The 19672-nt window shown below is 39.9% G+C and overlaps 1 protein-coding gene across 1 annotated transcript in view; it reads right to left on the bottom strand.

The window, feature by feature from the left end:
• LOC118796418 overlaps positions 1–17113 on the bottom strand; it is a 98677-nt gene extending 81564 nt beyond the window's left edge. Inside the window, exon 1 of the mRNA XM_036555280.1 lies at positions 17023–17113. Coding sequence (XP_036411173.1) covers positions 17023–17113 — 91 coding nt within the window. The remainder of the gene's footprint in view (positions 1–17022) is intronic.
• Between the last annotated feature and the right edge of the window lie 2559 nt (positions 17114–19672).

Genomic DNA, 19672 nt, shown 5'->3' on the forward strand with positions numbered 1-19672 from the left:
CCTGTAGGATTTATAAATGGGTACATTTTGAATGTGTCTTTAGTATACATTTCATGGATCATACATTTCAGAGCAAAGCTTAGAGACAGATATCATCTGGCAGCACTCCCAGAGACCTGTCCCAGGTTTTACCTTACCATGGAGACTCATCGGCTGAATAAACCACCAAGGGGGCAGTGGTAGTGATGGTAGAGGTGGGGACAGCCAAACGGAATACTATGCCAGAGGGTACGTCATTTAGGGTATAGAAAAGCATATGGGGTGTGGGAGAGGGGGTTGTCCGTCCCTGTCACTGTCACCTCATTCAGAGACAACACACAGTACTCTGCATGGGATTCCACAGTGTTGTTTTTCACAAGGTTGAACTCCAGAGATTGAGATGTTTGTGGCTGGACCCAAGGGTCCAAAAGTGAACGTTATCAGAGGAACAAATTTCCTTTGGCATCAGATATATGGAACTTTTTCATCAACAACTACACCACATGTCACAGGGAAAACATCACAGAATGAGAAACATTTATAAAAATAAAGATATCAACTACTCCAAGTCATGGAGTAGCATGCAGTATGAATTAGCTGGTGGTGACTATGGATAAAATAGCTTTCTCTATGTACATAAAAATTAAACACAACAGGCAACAGGCTCAGAAACTTGATGACATCTCATTGCATGTTTTTATGGAGAAATTGAGAAATGTTGTATAAAGTGTTGTCATTTTGCTTTGGTTGGTAAAGGAGGTGAAAAGAGGTTTGGTTGGGATTGTGAGAGAGCTGCCTAAGTGTGTTTCTGATGAAAGGAAACCAATGCACTCCTCAACACTTCCGATTCAAGATGACTGTATAGATAAGCTGTTTGGCACAGAGGGCTACAGAGCAGTATAAATTAAGCAGGAATGGTTAGTAATTGGACAAGAGATCTCCTCAGAATGTAAAGTAGCTGTTGGTTTCAGTTTTGTTGAGCCAGTAGGGGGCACTCTTCTCTTATGGCTAAGTAAATAAAATGTCCCAGTGCAGTGATGGGATGTTAAACCAAGGTCCTGAATCACCATCATCATTAGATACCCCTTAACACTAAATGAAAGAACGTGACAGTTAACTCGGGTGTCCTGGTCAAATTTCCAAACTGTCTCTTTCAGTACAGCCACCTAATCATCATCCTCACAGCTGGCTGGTGTTGTACTCACCATAATCATCATTGCATTGATGATGCATCGATGCATCATTATTGCATCACATAATCAACCCACCTCATTTCCTGAGGACCTCACTGAACAAAAAGAATGAGCTCTCCACTGTTGTAACAGGCTCAGCCCTCGACACAGTGGCTTGTGCCTTTAGAATAAAGAGACAAAAAAAATAAACATAAATTCAGACATTTCACAAATGCTTGCATATCTGAAGCTAGGAGAGTTACATTTTTTCAACTGTTTTTTGCTTTTCTTATATTGCTAATTACACACTGTATACTCTATGATTACTGATAGAAGAAAGACCACCTTTCAAAATGGCAGCTTAGCCCAAATCTTAACATTTTGCCATCAAAACCTCAGATAAAATACATCAAACTGCTCACACATTCTTCTGGGCTCAGCTGCACCCATCAACCACATATTATTTTAACTGTTCCTTTTTTCAACTGCTTTTTCCATTCACTGCATCTAAGAGGAATTCAGTTTTAAATGGGTGCCTTGTCTTATTTGTATGCAGATCAAATATTGCACATAACACAATTTTAATGGATGAGGTCGATTCAAAACACTCAGCTCACGGTATTGTTTACAGTTTACGGATGCTCTAAGTTGATTTGTTGTTGAAATGGATGCCAGCTTGCCTCTAAATTGTTATGGCCCTCTTACATTGGGCATATTCTGAAACTTGACTGATCCATTTTGAATGTAATTCAGTGCAGGAAAAAAATAACTGAGGCTGTTTCAAGAACAGGCAATGCCAGATATTTTTAGTATTATTTATATATGGCACATAAGAATTGTAGGGTGTTGTATTGCATTAGAATCTATTCATTTAAAATCTTGTTTTGTCCACTTTATTCAAACATGAACATTAATGCCGAACATGTTCAAATACAGTGACAACATTTAAAAAAAAAATTCTATTTCTGCAGTAACTGGATGATAAACCCTGAATCTTTGAGCAGGAAGGCAGCCACTAGGCCTGCTCCAAAGAGCTCTGTGCTGCTGTGATGTGTTGGAGGAAAAGGTCAATGTTCTTTTGGCAGCACCCCAGGGGGAAGATGCCTCCATGTGGACGGAGGCTGAGGTGTACCTTTCGCATTGCCCCCTGGGAAATGGAACATGCTCTGGTGACTGGTCCGGTGATTAAAGGGTCACTAAGCAAGCATACTTATCAGATCTGATGCACATGTTACAGAAGCACGGTGGAGCCTCAGCCACTAACCAGGTCAGAGTGAAGTTGGTACCACTGACAGTGTTTCAGTTAGTTCCAGCACATTCCTTTCCCCTGTCATTCAGCCATAAGAGCTACCTTCACAAAACGAGCAGCGTGTGCACATATGAGGTGCATTGAAATCCTAATACTGTGTGTGTAATTCCCAACACATATATCTGACAAACACTTATGGAAGGCATGTGAGGTATTTTAATTACACCTTGACTAAAGCCAGTTGGGTCATTATTGGCACATACAGAATGCCCATACCAGGATGCCCAGATTTTGTCATTCTTTAGTTCTCTTGTGGCTTTGAATTCACCTTTTCTTTGTCTTGTTGTTTTAAAATTGGACACACGGCTCTCCAGAGAAAACTAGAAAGCTCAAGTTTATATGGTGAGTGTTCTTTCTTGATGCAACACCTTTGGTTCATGTGGTTCAAGATATTATTGGAGCATAAATGATCGATGAAAGGACCCCAAAGTTGTCAGCACTACTACAATGCCTTATTCTCATGGACATACCTAACTAAACTTTATCACCTGTTTTTTAATTAGGAAAAACAATATGAAACAAATCCTGAGGAGGGGAGCCAGAACAATTTGTCAAAAATATGAGGTTACCGCCTACTTTCCAGCTCCTGGTCATGATTCATATTCAAGTCAAAACCTGGTGTATATTGCACATTGGCATTTCACATCTTGAACCGTTCATGTAATACTTTCACATCAATTCAATTCAGTTTATTTATATAACGCTTTTTACAAAATAAGTTGTCACAAAGCAGCTTTACATCAATTATCTGGATCATCAATCATGATCATATGAGATGAGCACAGACAAGCAGGTGGGTACAGGTGAGGGGAAGCACCCTGACTGCCTTGTTTCAAATTTCCTTTTCAAAAGCTCTACAACAGCAGCTGCACCACTCAGTCACCCCCATCACTGCTGGTGTGGGTCTGCTCCTTCCTTTTCCCCATTAACTACCCTGCACCAAATCCACAATTACCAAAGAAGATCTGTGCAACTTTTGGCCTGTGTGGTGAACCGCATTGCACAGGTGGGTCAAATAATTACAGCATCAAACAACAGCAGGGCTAATTGGCAAACGGAGTGCTTGTTAACATGCTACATAAATGTACGCAACCATTAAACCCTGTTAAATCAAGAGGGGTCTAGTCTTGAAAACCAAAAGGCATAACTGTGTCTGGAATAATTCACACAGATGTATGATGGGAAATCTGTGATTCCTGCAACATCTCAATGTTTTTTTTTTTTCTCAGTATTTAATGTCTTTTATGAAAGAGAGAATAAGTGGATTTTCGGCTGGATTTTTTATTTCAATATTAATGTTTCCCAAAACTTTGATACAGCCATTTTTAAATCTTGTAGATTGGTGGCAGGTCAGGCATAACCAATCTGCAGGTTTCACCTTGTTTCTTTTAACACAGTGGAGAGGCTTGCCTCTTTTAAAAGAGCTTTGCATTTAAGAAAAAAGTCAGAAAGAAACCTGTCACATTTGTGTAAGTGATATTGCAAATTATTATCATCAATACTAATATTGGCACATTAATCTCAAAAATATGCATTCAAGGGCATGTTGTGTGGCTGCATAGCGAATAATTGTGGGGAAAAAAGCAACCTCTTATAGCAGTGTTTTTCAGAATGCGCAGTATTAGGAGAGATGGTGTGCTACATGGAGCATGCAGGGAGAAAACTCAGAAATGGAGGAGATTCCTCTGGGGGGCTGTCATATTGCAGAGAGTGTCTACGCCAGTGGCCATGTTCTCTTCCTTTAACTAGCTCTGAGGCCAGAACACTCTCTCCAGAAATCCCCTCTCTCCGTTTCAAAGGGGTAGCCTGATTTATTTAGGCAGTACAGAACCTACCACAAGTCTCCACATTGCAGCTATCAGTGTACCATAGGCAGTTAGTGTGTTTGGGCTGCTGACAGCGTTACTGCCTTTAGCCGAAGTTGATCTTCATGTAAGTTTTCCTGATCGTGCTGATGTAGTAGAACGGCAGCATTCACTTAACAAGCCCCACCTTACAAATACTAGGAGGTGTTTTACACTGTTTATTATTATTATTGTTAGTAGTAGTATTACTATTAGGACTGGACGGTATAAACGGTATAAAAAGTACACCGGTATGAATTTGCCCTACGGTATGGATTTTGACTATACCGTGTTGGCTGGTAGAGCCCTCACAGATCTAGGTGTAACTTCATCAAAAAGACGCTATACACATCTCGATACATTGTCAACGATTTGATACATTAAGGATGCATATGAAGCAACTACTAATGCTATACGATATGATTCACCCCTATTGCGATGCAGTACGATTTGATTCAACACAATGCGATTCAATGCGATACGATGCGATGCAAATGAATATGATGCTATGCAATTCAATATGGTACAGATAGTCTGATTTTATTTCTTTGGTTAGTCGTGTTGCCTGTGTACTTTATAGCAGCACGGCATATTTTGCAAATTGCATGCGTCTTGTCAAAATGTCGCCATTTTGAAAATTGCAAAGTGTCGCCAATTCTCTGTTGAAAATTGCAAAGTGTCGCCAAACATTTGATATGTCGCAATTGGGTGTAACGTGTAGCTCTTCCTCCTCTATGATCTGTGACTAGCCCGGACACGCCTCCAACCCACGTGAGACTTGGCCGAGAGACTTGACGAGGATTGGCCACTGGCAGCAGTGGAGATGAGAGAGCGAGCTTGAAAAACAGTTTAGAGAGGAGGAATCAATCTAAATATAAAATTATTGATCTCAAATGATTGGTCACATTTCTAAATAATAAAGACATAGGACCTCTACTATTAATTATAAATAAATTAATCGGATTTTACTGAGGCAAAGATGTTAGAAACAATGCATCCCGAGTTCATCCCAAATTGTATCAGGTGCACACTTTTTTAATCGGGCAGTCGCATCATAAACTTTTATGCCGGTGCATGCAAGGAAATCCGTCGTAGCGACGGAGAACTTTAATCCCTGAGTCAGTTTTTATTTTCACTATTATTCAGCTTGATTTTATCGTATTTCATGAAAAAGTGTTTTTCAGAGATGGAAGTTACAGCAAAAAGGTTTTGTATTTTATTTTCTATTTATTTTTGCAGTTTTGCACAATAAATGTTCTTAAAATACCTCTGTACTATGTGAAATATGTCCCCGTAATACAGTTAGGAGTACAGCAATAGCTGCCATGCAGTTTCCATGCCAGTGCTTTACCCCTTCAGAAGCATTTATATTGAAATTTTAAGAAAAACGAATATACCGTGATATATACTGTTACCATTCTTGCTTCAAATTATACCGTGATATAAATTTTAAGCCATACCGCCCAGCCCTAATTACTATTATTATTAATAGTAGTAGTAGTATTATCTGACAGGAACACATACTCAGTGACCACTTCATTAGGTACACCTCTCTAATACTGGGTAGGACCACCCTTTGCCCCAAGAATGGCCTGAATTCTTTGTGGCATGGATTCAACAAGGTGCTGGAAACATTCCTTAGAGATTCTGCTCCATGCTGACATGATAGAATCACACAGTTGCTGCAGATTTGCCGGCTGCATATTCATGCTGTGAATGTTCCGTTTCACCACATCCCAAAGGCGCTCTATTGGATTGAGATCTGGTGACTGTGGAGACCATTGGAGTACACTGAACTCATTGTCATGTTCCTGGAACCAGTTTGAGATGACGTGTGCTTTGTGGCATGACGCGTTATCCTACTGGAAGTAGCCATTAGAAGATAGACTGTGGTCATAAAGGGATGCACATGGTCAGCAACAATACTCAGGTAGGCTGTGGCATTTAAACAATGCTCAGTTGGTATTAAGGTGCCTAATGTGTGCCAAGAAAATGTTCCTCACACCATTACACCACCGCCTCCAGCCTGAACCGTTGACACAAGGCAGGATGGATCCATGGATTCATGTTGTTTAGGTAAAATTTTACTATCTGCATGTTGCAGCAGAAATCGAGATTTGTCAGACCAGGTGATGTTTTTACAATCATCTACCGTCCAGTTTTGGTGAGCTTGTGCCCACTGTAGCCTCAGTTTCCTGTTCTTAGCTGGCAAGAGTGGTACCTGGAGGGGTCTTCTACTGCTGTAGCCCATACACCTCAATCTTCAACATGTTGTATGTTCAGAAATGCTCTTCTGCATAGCACTGTTGTAACATGTGGTTATTTTGGTTACTGTCACCTTCCTGTCAGCTTGGACCAGTCTGGCTATTCTCCTCTGACTTCTGTCATTAACAAGATGTTTTCGCCCACAGAACTGCTGCTCACTAGATGTTTTTTGTTTTTCAATTCAATTCAATTCAATTCATTTTTATTTGTATAGCGCTTTTTACAACACAAGTTGTCACAAAGCAGCTTTACATTGTTCCCAGGCCTGAGACCCCCTGAGAGCAAGCCAACAAGGCAACAGTGGCAAGGAAAAACTCCCTATCAGGAAGAAACCTTGAGCAGAACCGGGCTCATGGGGGGGCCCATCTGCTTCTGGCCGGCACTGGGCAGATAGAGTTAGGCACAATATTATGCAATGTACATTTGTTATTGACAAACAATAGCAGTTAACAGTAGAGTGATTATAAGAATGTCTCCTAGGATGTCCGGGTCTTGGAATGCAGTTGGCTTTGATGGGCAGGGCAGCGAGGTAGCAGGACTGGAAAACGAGATGAGACGCTTGGGCTACAGCTCCGGACAGGAGCCCGGAGCAGGGAATAGGAAGCAAACAGAAAACAGTGGTTAGTGGATGATAAGAATGGCAGGGATGTAGAACAGAGAGGCAGGAGAGGAGGGGCAGAGAAAAAGGTGTGCAATAAGGAAAGACCCCGGCAGGCTAACATTATGGCAGCATAACCTAGGGGACGGGAGGCAAGGGACCGGCATAGTCATGAGGGCGACCCTAAGACGGTCAACACCAGATCACGGCACAGGGTCCATGAAAGCAATGACCACTTCTCTCTACACTCTAGAGACTGTTGTGCTTGAAAATCCCAGGAGATCAGCAGTTTCAGAGATACTCAATTCACCCCATCTGGCACAAACAATCATCCCACGGTCAAAGTCACGTAAATCAGATTTCTGACCCATTCTGATGTTTGGTCTGAACAGCAACTGGACCTCTTGACTATGTCTTTGTTATTTTATGCATTGAGTAGCTGCCAGATGATTAGATATTTGCATCAACAAGCAGGTGTACAGGTGCACCTAATAAAGTGTTCACTGAGTGTATATCGGTTAAACCTGAAATGGAATGAAAAAAATAAAAGGAAAAGTAAAATGCGGTGAGATGGAAGCTTGTGTGGTATAAAGCTGCAGTAGTTAGTTGCAAAGGGCCGAGGTAGTGAGTAAACAGGCAGACCTTCAGTGCTCCAGACAGCAGCCAGCATGCGAGCCCTGCTAAATTTCTCAATAATGCAACTCTGACAATGCACAGAAATGCTCGTGGCAGTTCTGAGCCAGACTATTAATTATAAGTCTAAGCATCTGAAGCGTGTCATACAGCACCTCCTTTAATTTGACCACACATCTGCTTTAAATGCAGCACAAAGCACTGTTGGGCTGCGGATAACTTGGTTGATGCAAGTGCATTTCAATGTAGCCGCCTCCAGGTGTCCACATAGCCAATACACCCTGACAGTTAAACTGACAGAGTTGTCACCAGTAATTTATTTCTGTATTAAGCACTCCTGTTCCTCAACTGGATAGCCCTCTGAGATTCAACAGCTGGTGCTGCAGGGAGGTCCCAGGGGAGAGCAGACACAATTCATCATTTGTTAATTAGCCAGTTAACTGCAGTAATTAACACTCTACTCACAAAGCCAGAAATTGTGGGGGCTGAAAATGACATGTTTTTTTCTTTTTTTCCAATTCACTTTGATAAAGGCCTAATACTTTCTCTCTCTCTCTCTCACACACACACACACACACACACTATGTTTTCTGTTGTTTTTTTGTATTTGTGCAATGCATTTTTAGCAATGGTATTTTGAAAGTATTTATGTATTTTTCACATGAATGGAGACTAAAATTGTAGAGAGCTAGTTAGCTACCACACTGTAAATGTCATAATGAATGAATTTGTTTCTGAATATGAATATTTGCCTGGCAGAGGGGTATGGGGTTGCCACTGATTGAAATTATAATTTCGTTTTGAAATGGAGTGAGTCCTGGTCTCATCCAAGTCATCCTTTTCATGGAGAAATTGTTGTAATGTGAGTCAGTTAGTGCTACGTAAACTGCTCTTGACTGCACTTAAGCATTTAAAAACCGTCCAGGCAACATTCAGCATGGCTGAACCATTCTTTTGAACTTTGTTTATTAGGGTTTTTTAAAGTATAATCATCACAATATATGCAAACATGACATTTCAGTACATATCCACATGTAAAATAAAGACAACAAGAACAAGAACAAAAAAAAGGTAGGCAAAAGTGACATAGATGTAAAATTATTATCGGAGTAAATTAAAATTGAAATTACTGACGCTCTATAAAGCTGAGGTTAGACAAGTCGACTTCAGTTTCAGGCAGTTTGACGTGCACTTTTATGTATTTTATAAAGGGATTCCACAGTTTATAAAAATTTTGGAAGAGTCCCTAAGAAAATTCTTTATCTTCTCTAATTTAAGAAATAGAGCGCCTCTTGAACCCAATTGACAAATGATGGTGGATAATTATCCTTCCACTTTAATAATATTAAATGTCTTGCAAGCAAAGTGAGAAAAGCAACGATAGGGGGGGCACATCCGGAAAGACACTGAAGATGGCAACCAAGGAGTGTGGCGATATGGGTCTATTTAGGAACCCCAAAATGGTTTTAAAGGTTAGAGACCAAAATTCTGTAAGTTTAGGGCATGACCAAAACATATGAACATGGGGAGTCAGGGTTAATTTGCAGCGGTTACATGCAGGATTGACTTCAGGAAAATATTTTGATAATTTTTGTTTTGTCCAATGAACACAATGCAGGATCTTACATTGCATGAGACAATGTTTTGCACAAACAGAAGAAGTATCCATACGTTGTAACATGGAATTCCAAGATATCTCTGAAATATTTTCCCCTACGTCTTGTTCCCAGTCAGTCTTTATGCTGATGAAAGAAGAGTACTTTTGAAAGCTTACTGTATAAAATAGATATTGTACCTTTGAATGACAGTGGTGGTTCTAGGATAATGTCAGAAGGACTGTATGGAGGCAAGGCTGGGAACTGCAGCAATGTCTAACACATGAAGTCTCGGACTTGTAAGTCCCAAAAAAATTACCCCTCAGGAGTAGAAGAATTTGACAAATGGTATATAATATTAAATAATCGCCCAATATTGAAAAATGAAAACCTGTTTTTAATAAACCCTGTCTGGTTGGGAGATATTATATGTGGCAAAACTGTTTCTAAACAAGATGCAAGGATCTTAGCAAGAATCTTCACATCTACATTTAAAAGTGAGATTGGACGATAGGAGCCACAGCAGTGTGGGTCTTTGTCTTTTTTAAGAAGTACCGAGATTTGGGCCTCATGTAATGTAGCAGGGAGAAGTCCTGATCCATATGATTTGCAGTACATATTCAAAATAAGTGGGGTGATTTTCATTGAAAATTTCTTGAAAAATTCAGTGGGAGAGCCATCAGGTTCAGGACTTTTTCCGTCTTGCATAGCTGTGATTGCTTGACTCACCTCCTCGTGTGATATTGGACGGTCAACAATTTTGGCTACATCAGTGGCCACTGTGGGTACAGCAAGATTCGCAAAAAACTCATTAAGATCTTCACGTCTTGGGCTTTGTTCCAAGGTATACAAAGCCATGTAAAAATCTTTAAAAGCATTATTAATTTCTTGAAGGTCACGAGTAAGACCACTACTAGTATTTATCTCTGAAATTAATTGAGATGCAGACAATTGCCTAGCTGGTGTGAAAAATTTTTATTTGGTTTGTCCCCATGTTCGTAATAGGTGTGTCTGGATTTGAGAAGCATGTCCTCAGCATCAGCAGTGGAGAGCATATCAAATTCAGTTTTGAGGAAGAGTTTCTCTTTGTACAAATCAGGGGATGGGGAAGTTGCGTAGGCATAGTTTCTGTCTAACACTGAAATATGATTCACAAGGTTTGAGAGAGTGAGAGAATTCTTTTTTTTTCTTTTCATAGGACATGTATATATTAACTGCCCTCTCATATAGACTTTGAATGTTTCCCATAGAGTACTATGACTAATGTCAGAAGTAGCATTAGTGTTGATGAAAAGATCAGATTTGATTAGAAACAAAACTGCACAAAGTCAGCATCAGATAGTATGCCTGTATTCAATCTGGGTGAGAAATAGTTTTTTGTGCAAATCTCAAGTCCGTTAGGAGGGGTGAGTGATCGGAAATGACTATGGCATGATAATCCCAGCTCATAACAGATAGTAGTATTTTTTTTTTGTCTATGAGAAAATAATCTATTCGCGAAAAAGTATGATGCAGTTGGGAGAAGGAATATGTACGTGTTAATGGGTGCAGATGTCACCATACATCAGTCACACCATAATCAGCCAGGAAAGTGTTAATGACCTGCGCAGATCTTGACGGTGCAGCTGACTTGCGAGACGACCTATCCAGTCTTGGATCCCCTCCAGTGATTGCACAATGCCAATCAATGTTTGGTAAGGAAGACAGAAAATTAACAAAGAACCGTTTATCGTCATGATTGGGGGGATTAGACGTTTGCCAGAATTAAAGGAGTATTGTATAGAGTACCTGTTACAATAACAAGGTGGCCATTACGGTCTGCTATTACATTATTTGATATAAACGGAATGGAGCGGTGAATGAGGACAGCCACACCACATGCCCTACTATTAAACAATGAATGGTAGGATTGAGATACCCACCGCCTGCGTATTTTGGAGTGAGCTGATATTTTCAAATGCGTTTCCTGGATAAAAACAATCCTCGCACCCAAGCCATCAAGATGGGAAAGAACCCTGTTAATTTTTGTAGATTTACCAAGACCTTTAACGTTCCAAGTGGCAAATGTAATAGTTATGCCTGCGTCTCCATAAGTCGAGTCACTAGAATTGACAGTTGGTCATACAAGTCTATAGCAAGAAATGAGAGAAATACAACTACTGTACTAAATAGTGTAATAACATTATATTTCTTAAAACACTTACCAAGATACAAAAATACAAAATACAAAATAAATAAAATAAAATAAAAACACGAACACCCCTCCCTCCCCCATACCTTCCCTAACTAGGTGTAGCAATACAAGTCCCTATTAAGAAGCACTCCGTAGACTATCCTAAATGCAAGTAAAATGTTTATATAAAAGAAAACGCAAGCTAGGGTGAGTAATTAGTGTATTAAGATGTAGGCCTATAGCAGACAAAACATTTCAAACAAGAAAACGATGAAAGGGTAGTGGCAATTTAACAGCGCACAACGTAGGCAATATTTAACATTAAAACATGGCCCCCACACGATAATAGCTAGGCTTACCATGAGTATAGCTATTAGCTCTGATAGATGTAGTATGCTAGCATTTGAATAGTGTTGGCATATGCAAAAATAACATAAAATAGCCCGGAATACATAGAAGTAGCCTACCACAGTTAAGGCAGGATGATCTCTTAGCATTCAGAGAGAGACAAAGCACAGTTGTCACCTTCGATGCTCAACGTTTAGCTGACAAGCCAGCTAAAAACAGCACAAAGAGAGCAAAGCTGTCAAGACTCAGGCAAGGACTCAGGCGTGGACCACGGGAGCTTCGGGTTCCAAGCGTCTTTAATGGGGGTGGGGTGGATACGGCGAAGCGAAATCGGTAGCTTAAGGCGGACCGCCGCGGGACCGATCACTTTGGCAATAGGGAACGAGGAGTGAGCTTGCGGGAATCTGTCCTGAGGGGAAGATCCCTAGTGGAGAGCCACACCCGCTGACCCAGGTGATAGCGGGGGGCTTTGGAACGGCGGTGATTGGCGAGCCGCTTTACCTGCGCTGAGGCTGAGCCAGGGTCCATGAGGGTGCAGTGTTTTTAACTGACTGCTTCAACCACATGATTGAGACATGTGTGGGGAGGACATCCTTGTATCCACCTGCATACCAGGATTGCTTTGTCCTAGTTAAGAGCATTGTAATGTGTCAATATACACAGATGCTAACCACACAAATGGCTTTGACACTGACCACTGCTGGTAGGTTGTCAAATTCAAGTAACTTAGCCACATCTGTTCTGCAAGGGCACTCTTTTATACTGTGAAATTAAACATTGATAAATGGAAATAGTTATTATTTGAGCTCAAAGCTCCTACCCATAGAAGAACATGCCAAATAAGACATACAGTATGTTTGAGTGGAATAATTGCTTTTTTCTTCACAACAAAAGTCTAGTCGGGCTGGTTGGAGGATTATTATTCATATTGTAATAATAACGCATTTCTAAGCAGGCTTCATCTCTCATTAATATCACTGGTCACACTTGATTGTAATCTCTATCCTTTTCATTATGCTAAACCATAAATATGAATGAAACACAATCTTAAATAAGTGTACAAAGGGGCTATTATGTGTCGTTTGGTGTCAGTCCATTTCCCAGCTTCCTGAGATGGTATCAGAAGTCAAAAATAAACTGGAACATTTCAGAGATAGTATTGATCTATTTATATCCAGTTTAAAATTCAAAGGAGGTTTTGCAAGAAATTTGTGTGAATGTCGATAGCAGTCGATTTTAGCTGATTTGGGCTGGTGTGGAGCTGTGCCTATTGGCTACCAAGCAAGTGACTTATTAAACTTACAATGAACAATTTCCTCCAGAGCTAATGCACACCATCTCGGACATACAGACGTTCACAGTATTATTGCACCCAAAGTATTATTCCACCAGATACAATATGTAATTTAATTGCTCACAATATGCAATTAATTGTCAGCGACTGATGAAAAGGAGGAGAATTGAAGAGAATGTAATATGAAAATGTTACAGAGATGAACAATTATCTCAACAATGCTCCATGGTGGGGATCAGAAGCAGACACTTGAGGTAATATGTCAGTATTGACTTACATTGCTGTAACAGGGGGCAGCATAATTATGGAAAGAATTGAATGAAATTGAATTTGAATGATGACCTAACAACCACCTTTCTTCACACTTCAGAGAAAGAAAGTAGGAAAAGTTCATGTCTTATGTTATTTTTGAGGTTGTATACTTCATTAATGTTGGCAGGTGGCAACCATGATGGCTAGCTAGTGGTAGCAGATGTGATACATCAAGTAAAAACCAGCTCTCAGATGTCATTGTTCCCTCTTAGTACCAGTAGTATAGTGGTGTTGTGATATCAGGCTTTCTTTTTAGCTACAGCAACTTCGTGCTGACACATTATTAAAATTACAGTGTGTCTAAACTGTGTGGTGAACCATCACCATCTTAGCAATAGTGGATAGCTAAGATGAGATATACTTATGGTGCTAATTAAAGAACATCACCTTTGCCAGAACATTATAGCTTGCACACCTATACTAATGAAAAGGGGCTGACTAGCTGGGTGGTTAATTGATTAGATAGGTCTAGCTGTTGTGTAATTAGAGTAAATGAATGTGTGCATGTCATAAACACTAGATGCATAAGACCCAAACACCACTACAATTGAAATCAGAAATACTACTCGTATTTGTTTGGGGAAATCCTTGGTTGCATCATAATGATTAAAGCTTTGGTTACACTAATTCAGACCTCTTCACCAACCTCCAAATCACATGTATATTTGGCATTATAATACATTTATGTTAAAGTAACATAAAAGTATACATTTATGTTAAAGTAACATACATTTATGTTAAAGTTAATGTATGTTAAAGTACATTCCATTTTAAGATTTCTAACTGAAGCAATACAAATGTGTGCATTCATAATAAAAGGTAGTACAATTAACTTAAGATTAATATTGTCACACAACCAATTCCAGCAATCCATTGTGTTCAGTTATGATATATTGGTTACATGTTCTTCTTTTCTCAGTTTCCCCTGAATCAGATCACCAGTACTACATTTAAAAAATCAGTCCTCACATATTTTTAATAATCATACATTCATATTTTATAGTAATTGCCAGATTTTTTCAAAAGACTTGCCTCTGGCTGCAAAAGCACTCCTTTTTCCCATTCTCCCAGTCTGTGGTATTAACCCATCCCCCTCCCCTCTGTGTCTTAAAAACTATTATTATTGTCAATACAGCTATGTCACTTCACAAAAGGTTCTATGTGAAACTGTAGTTCATAATGTCACCATGAAGACAATCAAACCCAAATTTCACATAAATAGAAGTCCTACATGTCCTACTAAGTTCACATATTCTAGTCCTAGTATGTTCAGGTCCCATCTGTTCTTATTTACAAAATTTAGTTGTCATCATTTCTATACAGTTTTTTCTGCTCAAAACATGCTCACAAGCTCCAAGGGATGTTTCAGTGGTAAAAATTGTTTTTTTGTTTATCTGCTTAATGCATATGTTGACTCGGTAATATTGCTTATTATTTGGACACTATGAATGCCAGGGCACACCTATGTTGTATTTTACTGCATAGCTGAAAAACCACAGGCATCTGGGTCACACCGAGCTTTGGACCATGTCTACATTGTGTAATTTTGAAGGTACTGGACTTTATTTAAAACTAGTAAAAAATCAGGCCTTTTTTATTGTGGAGTTTGACAGAAATAGCTGACCTTTAAGTTACTTTAAATGCAACAGAACCGTCATGCATTTATTCTAATGAATTGGGCTCTATTAAAAAATGCCTCAGGTATCATAATGGCATTTATGGGTCTCCTTAAATCCTTATATATTATCAATGTTAATTAGTCTGTGCCATTACGTAAGGTAAGAGGGGATGCCTTGCATAATATTCTGCGTAATGGCACCATTTTCACTGCTCTCCCTCCGTGGCAGGAGTGTATTCACAAGCTGCTTCCGCAGGAGTTTATGATGAAGTTAATTCCACAGCACCCACACATAGATGTAACTAAACCGATTTTCCAAATCGAGATATTCAGTTATCCTTCCTTTATTGCAACATTCCATATTCCATATCCTACCACTATTCATGGGTCTTGGAGAAATGAAAAGGATGATGAATTTGTAATGACCTGTTTAAAAAAAAAAAATCTAATTATATCATGGCCACTCTGAAGACCCCTACATCTGTGTTCATATCCCCTTTATTTATATTCAAACTCAGTTTGATTGGCATCAGAACCTCCTTTCATCTCAAACACTTCAATCACCAGACTTCTGTGTTTTTTGCCTTTAATTTGTTTAATAACTTTACTCTCACAGACATGTGGCTACCTCGCAGGACTCATAGAAATTCTGGTTCAGGGATTGTGAGACCTAGGCAACAACCTGAGTCTCCAGGATGACACTAAGTGGCCACACCAGCTCAGCAGTAATCACGCAGGCCTCAGGATTCCCAGGGAAAGATTTTTTTTATTTATTATTTATGGCAAAAAAAAGGTAGCCATCAACATTCCTCATAGAGGGAGTGCAGACACAAAAACCAAAATGAAATTCCAATAGAAGAACAAAAAAAACAAGTTAATAATAACTTAATCAAAATTAACTCAAATTAACCAGCTGCACCCAGCTGCAGCATGCCGGCCTGCACAGACACCAGCTCACCCTCCATTCTGTCTATCATGCTGACTATATATAGATTCGAACACCCCCTGAACAGGGGAGTCCTAGGGAGTCTACATTCAGAAACTGGATGAATTACATTTGAATAACAGTTTAACCAAACAAAAAAGGTAATATTATATTCAAAATGACAACCACAACCAAAATAACAATAAAACAAACATTACATATACTAATAAAACAAACTACCAATATCCTCCCCCCCCCCCCCCCCCCCCCCCCCCACTCCTACGATGAACCTTCCTTAAAGTTCGCGCGAAACCTACAGCGAAACCTCAGAAAAGGGACGTAGTCAGGGCGCGCGCTTCCTCTGACCACCTCCTTCCCCGAGCAGCTGCCTTCCTCCACACACCGAGACCGCGCATCCGGAAGAGAGAGAGAGAGAGAGAGAGCGGGGGAACACAAACAACCAATGTACATGGTACCTACTTAAACTACAAAACTAAACCAAACGCAACAAGTACTATAACTAAATATAAAGATAACTGGAGGAGTGTTGTTTAATGGACTGAAAACTAAACCCGGAAATCATTCGGAACCATATTACATGGTACCGAACTACTGTGCTGTAGGAAACCGGCTAGCAACTAGTGAGGCACCCATCGTACGCCTGAGCACACTCGCTATGCGTAGCGATCTCCCTGCGTTTATTTTAGGAATGAAGGGACAGTGGAGGAGCATCAGTTAGCTTCTCCACAGGGATCTGGAACACAATCCAGTATTTCATATCTCTTTGGATCATCAGATCTCAGAACTGGGATTAATCAAATCGATAATCAAGTAGTAACAAGCTAAATCCACCTGTCACATCCACAGGTACAGGTAGGATAAAAAAGAAACCCTAAGACATCAGCATCTTTAGAGTGATGAAACATCCTAAATTGCTTAGGTGTAAACTCAGCTGACTGCTCAGGTCTGAGACAGGCCCCAGGACAGGACCCAGTGGGTTGGGGCAGGAGGCTGGCGGCACACCTGGGCTTTCTGGCAGGTCCACCATTTCGGGTCCAGGGAATTTGTGGTGTCCTTGAATTTTATTTCTTGCCGACAAACCTCTATACCTATCTCTACATAAAAAACAAAAAATGTAATAAATATAATTTTTTTGGATCACTTCAATATAGCTTTCTCTCAAAGATGTCAACTGATATCTTCATCATAGCCAGAGAAGAAGCCGGGAGCTTACCCCTGATAATCACGGAGAGTGCAGCTGCTTGGCAAGTGGCTCTGAGTGTGCAGGCAAAACCTCGGGCTCCTCTGCTGGTGTCGTCCAACGTGGGTTAAGGGCACCCGTCTCTCCAGCCCTGAGCCCCCCACCCCTTCCCTGTGTTGGATCTTGCTTAATGCCTGCATAATGCTAACTCACTGAGAAGTGGACAGCTGCCCTAGAAAAGCATATTGCATATTGCAACAGAAAAAAAAATCTGCCTTCAACTGCAACATGTGGCCGCGCTTCATATATATTCACTATGCTTTCAATCAAATACTAACACCAGAGGGGCTGATGAGTTCTTCATGTCATTTGTCCTGATAAATCAGTGCTCGCCTGTTCCTGCCCTGCTGTGCATGCTGGAAATTGTTTAGACATTGTTTAACTTAGCTTTTACATCTGGTCCTAGTTACCTGCCATGAATCATGTTGTTAAAATAATGTGTGGTTGGAGGTGTGTCTATGTCAATAAAAAGTGCAAAGTAATAGAATTTGTTCATCTTATATTTGTTAATAGCTAAGGCATCTGGGGATGGTTGTTTGCCCAGTTGTTTTAGTTATACAGAACAATTAACTGAAAACAAATAATTCATCTTAATCCCTTTGAATGGTAATCTGTTTCATCAATTTCTTTGAAGCACAAGTGACCACAAATGGTGACATATAATGTCTCTTTATAAAACCCCCAACATTAAATTTCTTTTTAGGAAGGACGTGTTGCTGATAACCATCAGAGATGTGAAATTCAGATCAGCATTCAATTAACAGCTTTATCAACCTTAATTACAACGACACGAGTTTGACACGACACAAACATCATCATTTACCTCAGAATTACTGAGGTAAATGATGATGTTTTTCCTCTCAGAATGAGAGGAAGATGTAAAACTGCACAGTACAAATGTGTTGAACTGTGATACGTCTAGGATGCTAAGAACAGGGAGCAGTTCCGTATACTTTCAGAATTCATGATAACTCAGTAAATCAGTTTGTGAATCAGACACTGAGGAACTGACAGTTGCCCAGTCACCTTATTGAAAGGCACATTGTGCAAAAACATCATTTCACTGTGGAAACAAAGTAAACTGAAAGGCTGGCACAGTTTGTATTTTCTTTTGTGCACAGACAGAAAGGCCAAGGGCACATTTCATAATTTTTTTGTGTACAGGAAAAACCCCTTGAAATGAAATGTTTCATTTTGGTGAGGTCCTGTAAAACTTGTGAGACAAAACAGTGAGAAAAATGTGAATGTGGTCATAAACTAAAACAAAGTAAACATACAAATACTGAGAAATGCAGGTAATTAAAAAACAAAGTGCCAATATAGCAACTGCAACACATCAGTGAAAGAACATTCTTTATGAACTGCCAGTGATTCCTTAACAGTGATTCCTTAAAATGTGGGTTGGATTTCAGAGAGTTTGCTAATCCATTATGCTCTTTCAGAGCCTTGAAATGAAATACATTTTCCCAAGTACTTCACTGAAGGCTTGGTACTTTGAAACAGAGATTTTCCATCCATTATAAGAGTGCCTGTTATTACATGTTATTAATATCACATTTGATTGGCTGTTTGCTTTCTGGCATATGCTCAGCGGAACCTGTTGAAAAGGCAATTGCAGCCTCCTGTAAAAGAAGCGATATGACAGCCTAATTGAATGTGTGTCTTGCTGTATTTTAAAAATAATCACTGTTTCTTGGCTGAAGGGTCCAATCCTGCAATCTTTTCTCTGCAGCACCCTGAAAATGAACGGATCTATTATTTAAAAAGCACACTACTGATCATCCCTCCAGATAGACACCCTAGCGTGCATGCATGCACATATACACAGGCATGCCCATGTATGCAGATGTGCAAACACACACACACACACAGACACACACGCATACTCATAGCTCACAGAGGATTTCCTTTTGTTGTATTTTTGTACCAGTCATACCAGCCAAATGCTTTTTGCTGAGCCTTATCACATAATACTCATCATCAGCATTCAAGCCTGTCCATGTGCTATAAACTTGGTGTGTATGTGTCATTCCTTGGAACTGTGTCCTCAGACAGCACACAATTTGAATTACTTTTAACTGTCAGTATTTCCTGTTGGTTTGCAAACTAGCTATAGGTGGGTTTGATAGCACTGTAAACAGGCAAAGGCATGAGTCAGCTCAAAGGATTAGCAGCTCTGTAATGTTATGTTTTCTTGTATCACATTTTGGGTTGATAAATATGCTTCTTCTTCACAGAATGTGTTCAATCACCATTTTAATGTGAAAACTGCACAGGCATGACACTGTAACTGTAACTAATGCACATTTTAATGGTGCCCCCCCCCCCCCCCAACAAAAAGTATGT

The sequence above is a fragment of the Megalops cyprinoides genome, chromosome 21, assembly GCF_013368585.1.
Source record: "Megalops cyprinoides isolate fMegCyp1 chromosome 21, fMegCyp1.pri, whole genome shotgun sequence".
In the NCBI taxonomy this organism is placed as follows: Eukaryota; Metazoa; Chordata; class Actinopteri; order Elopiformes; family Megalopidae; genus Megalops; species Megalops cyprinoides.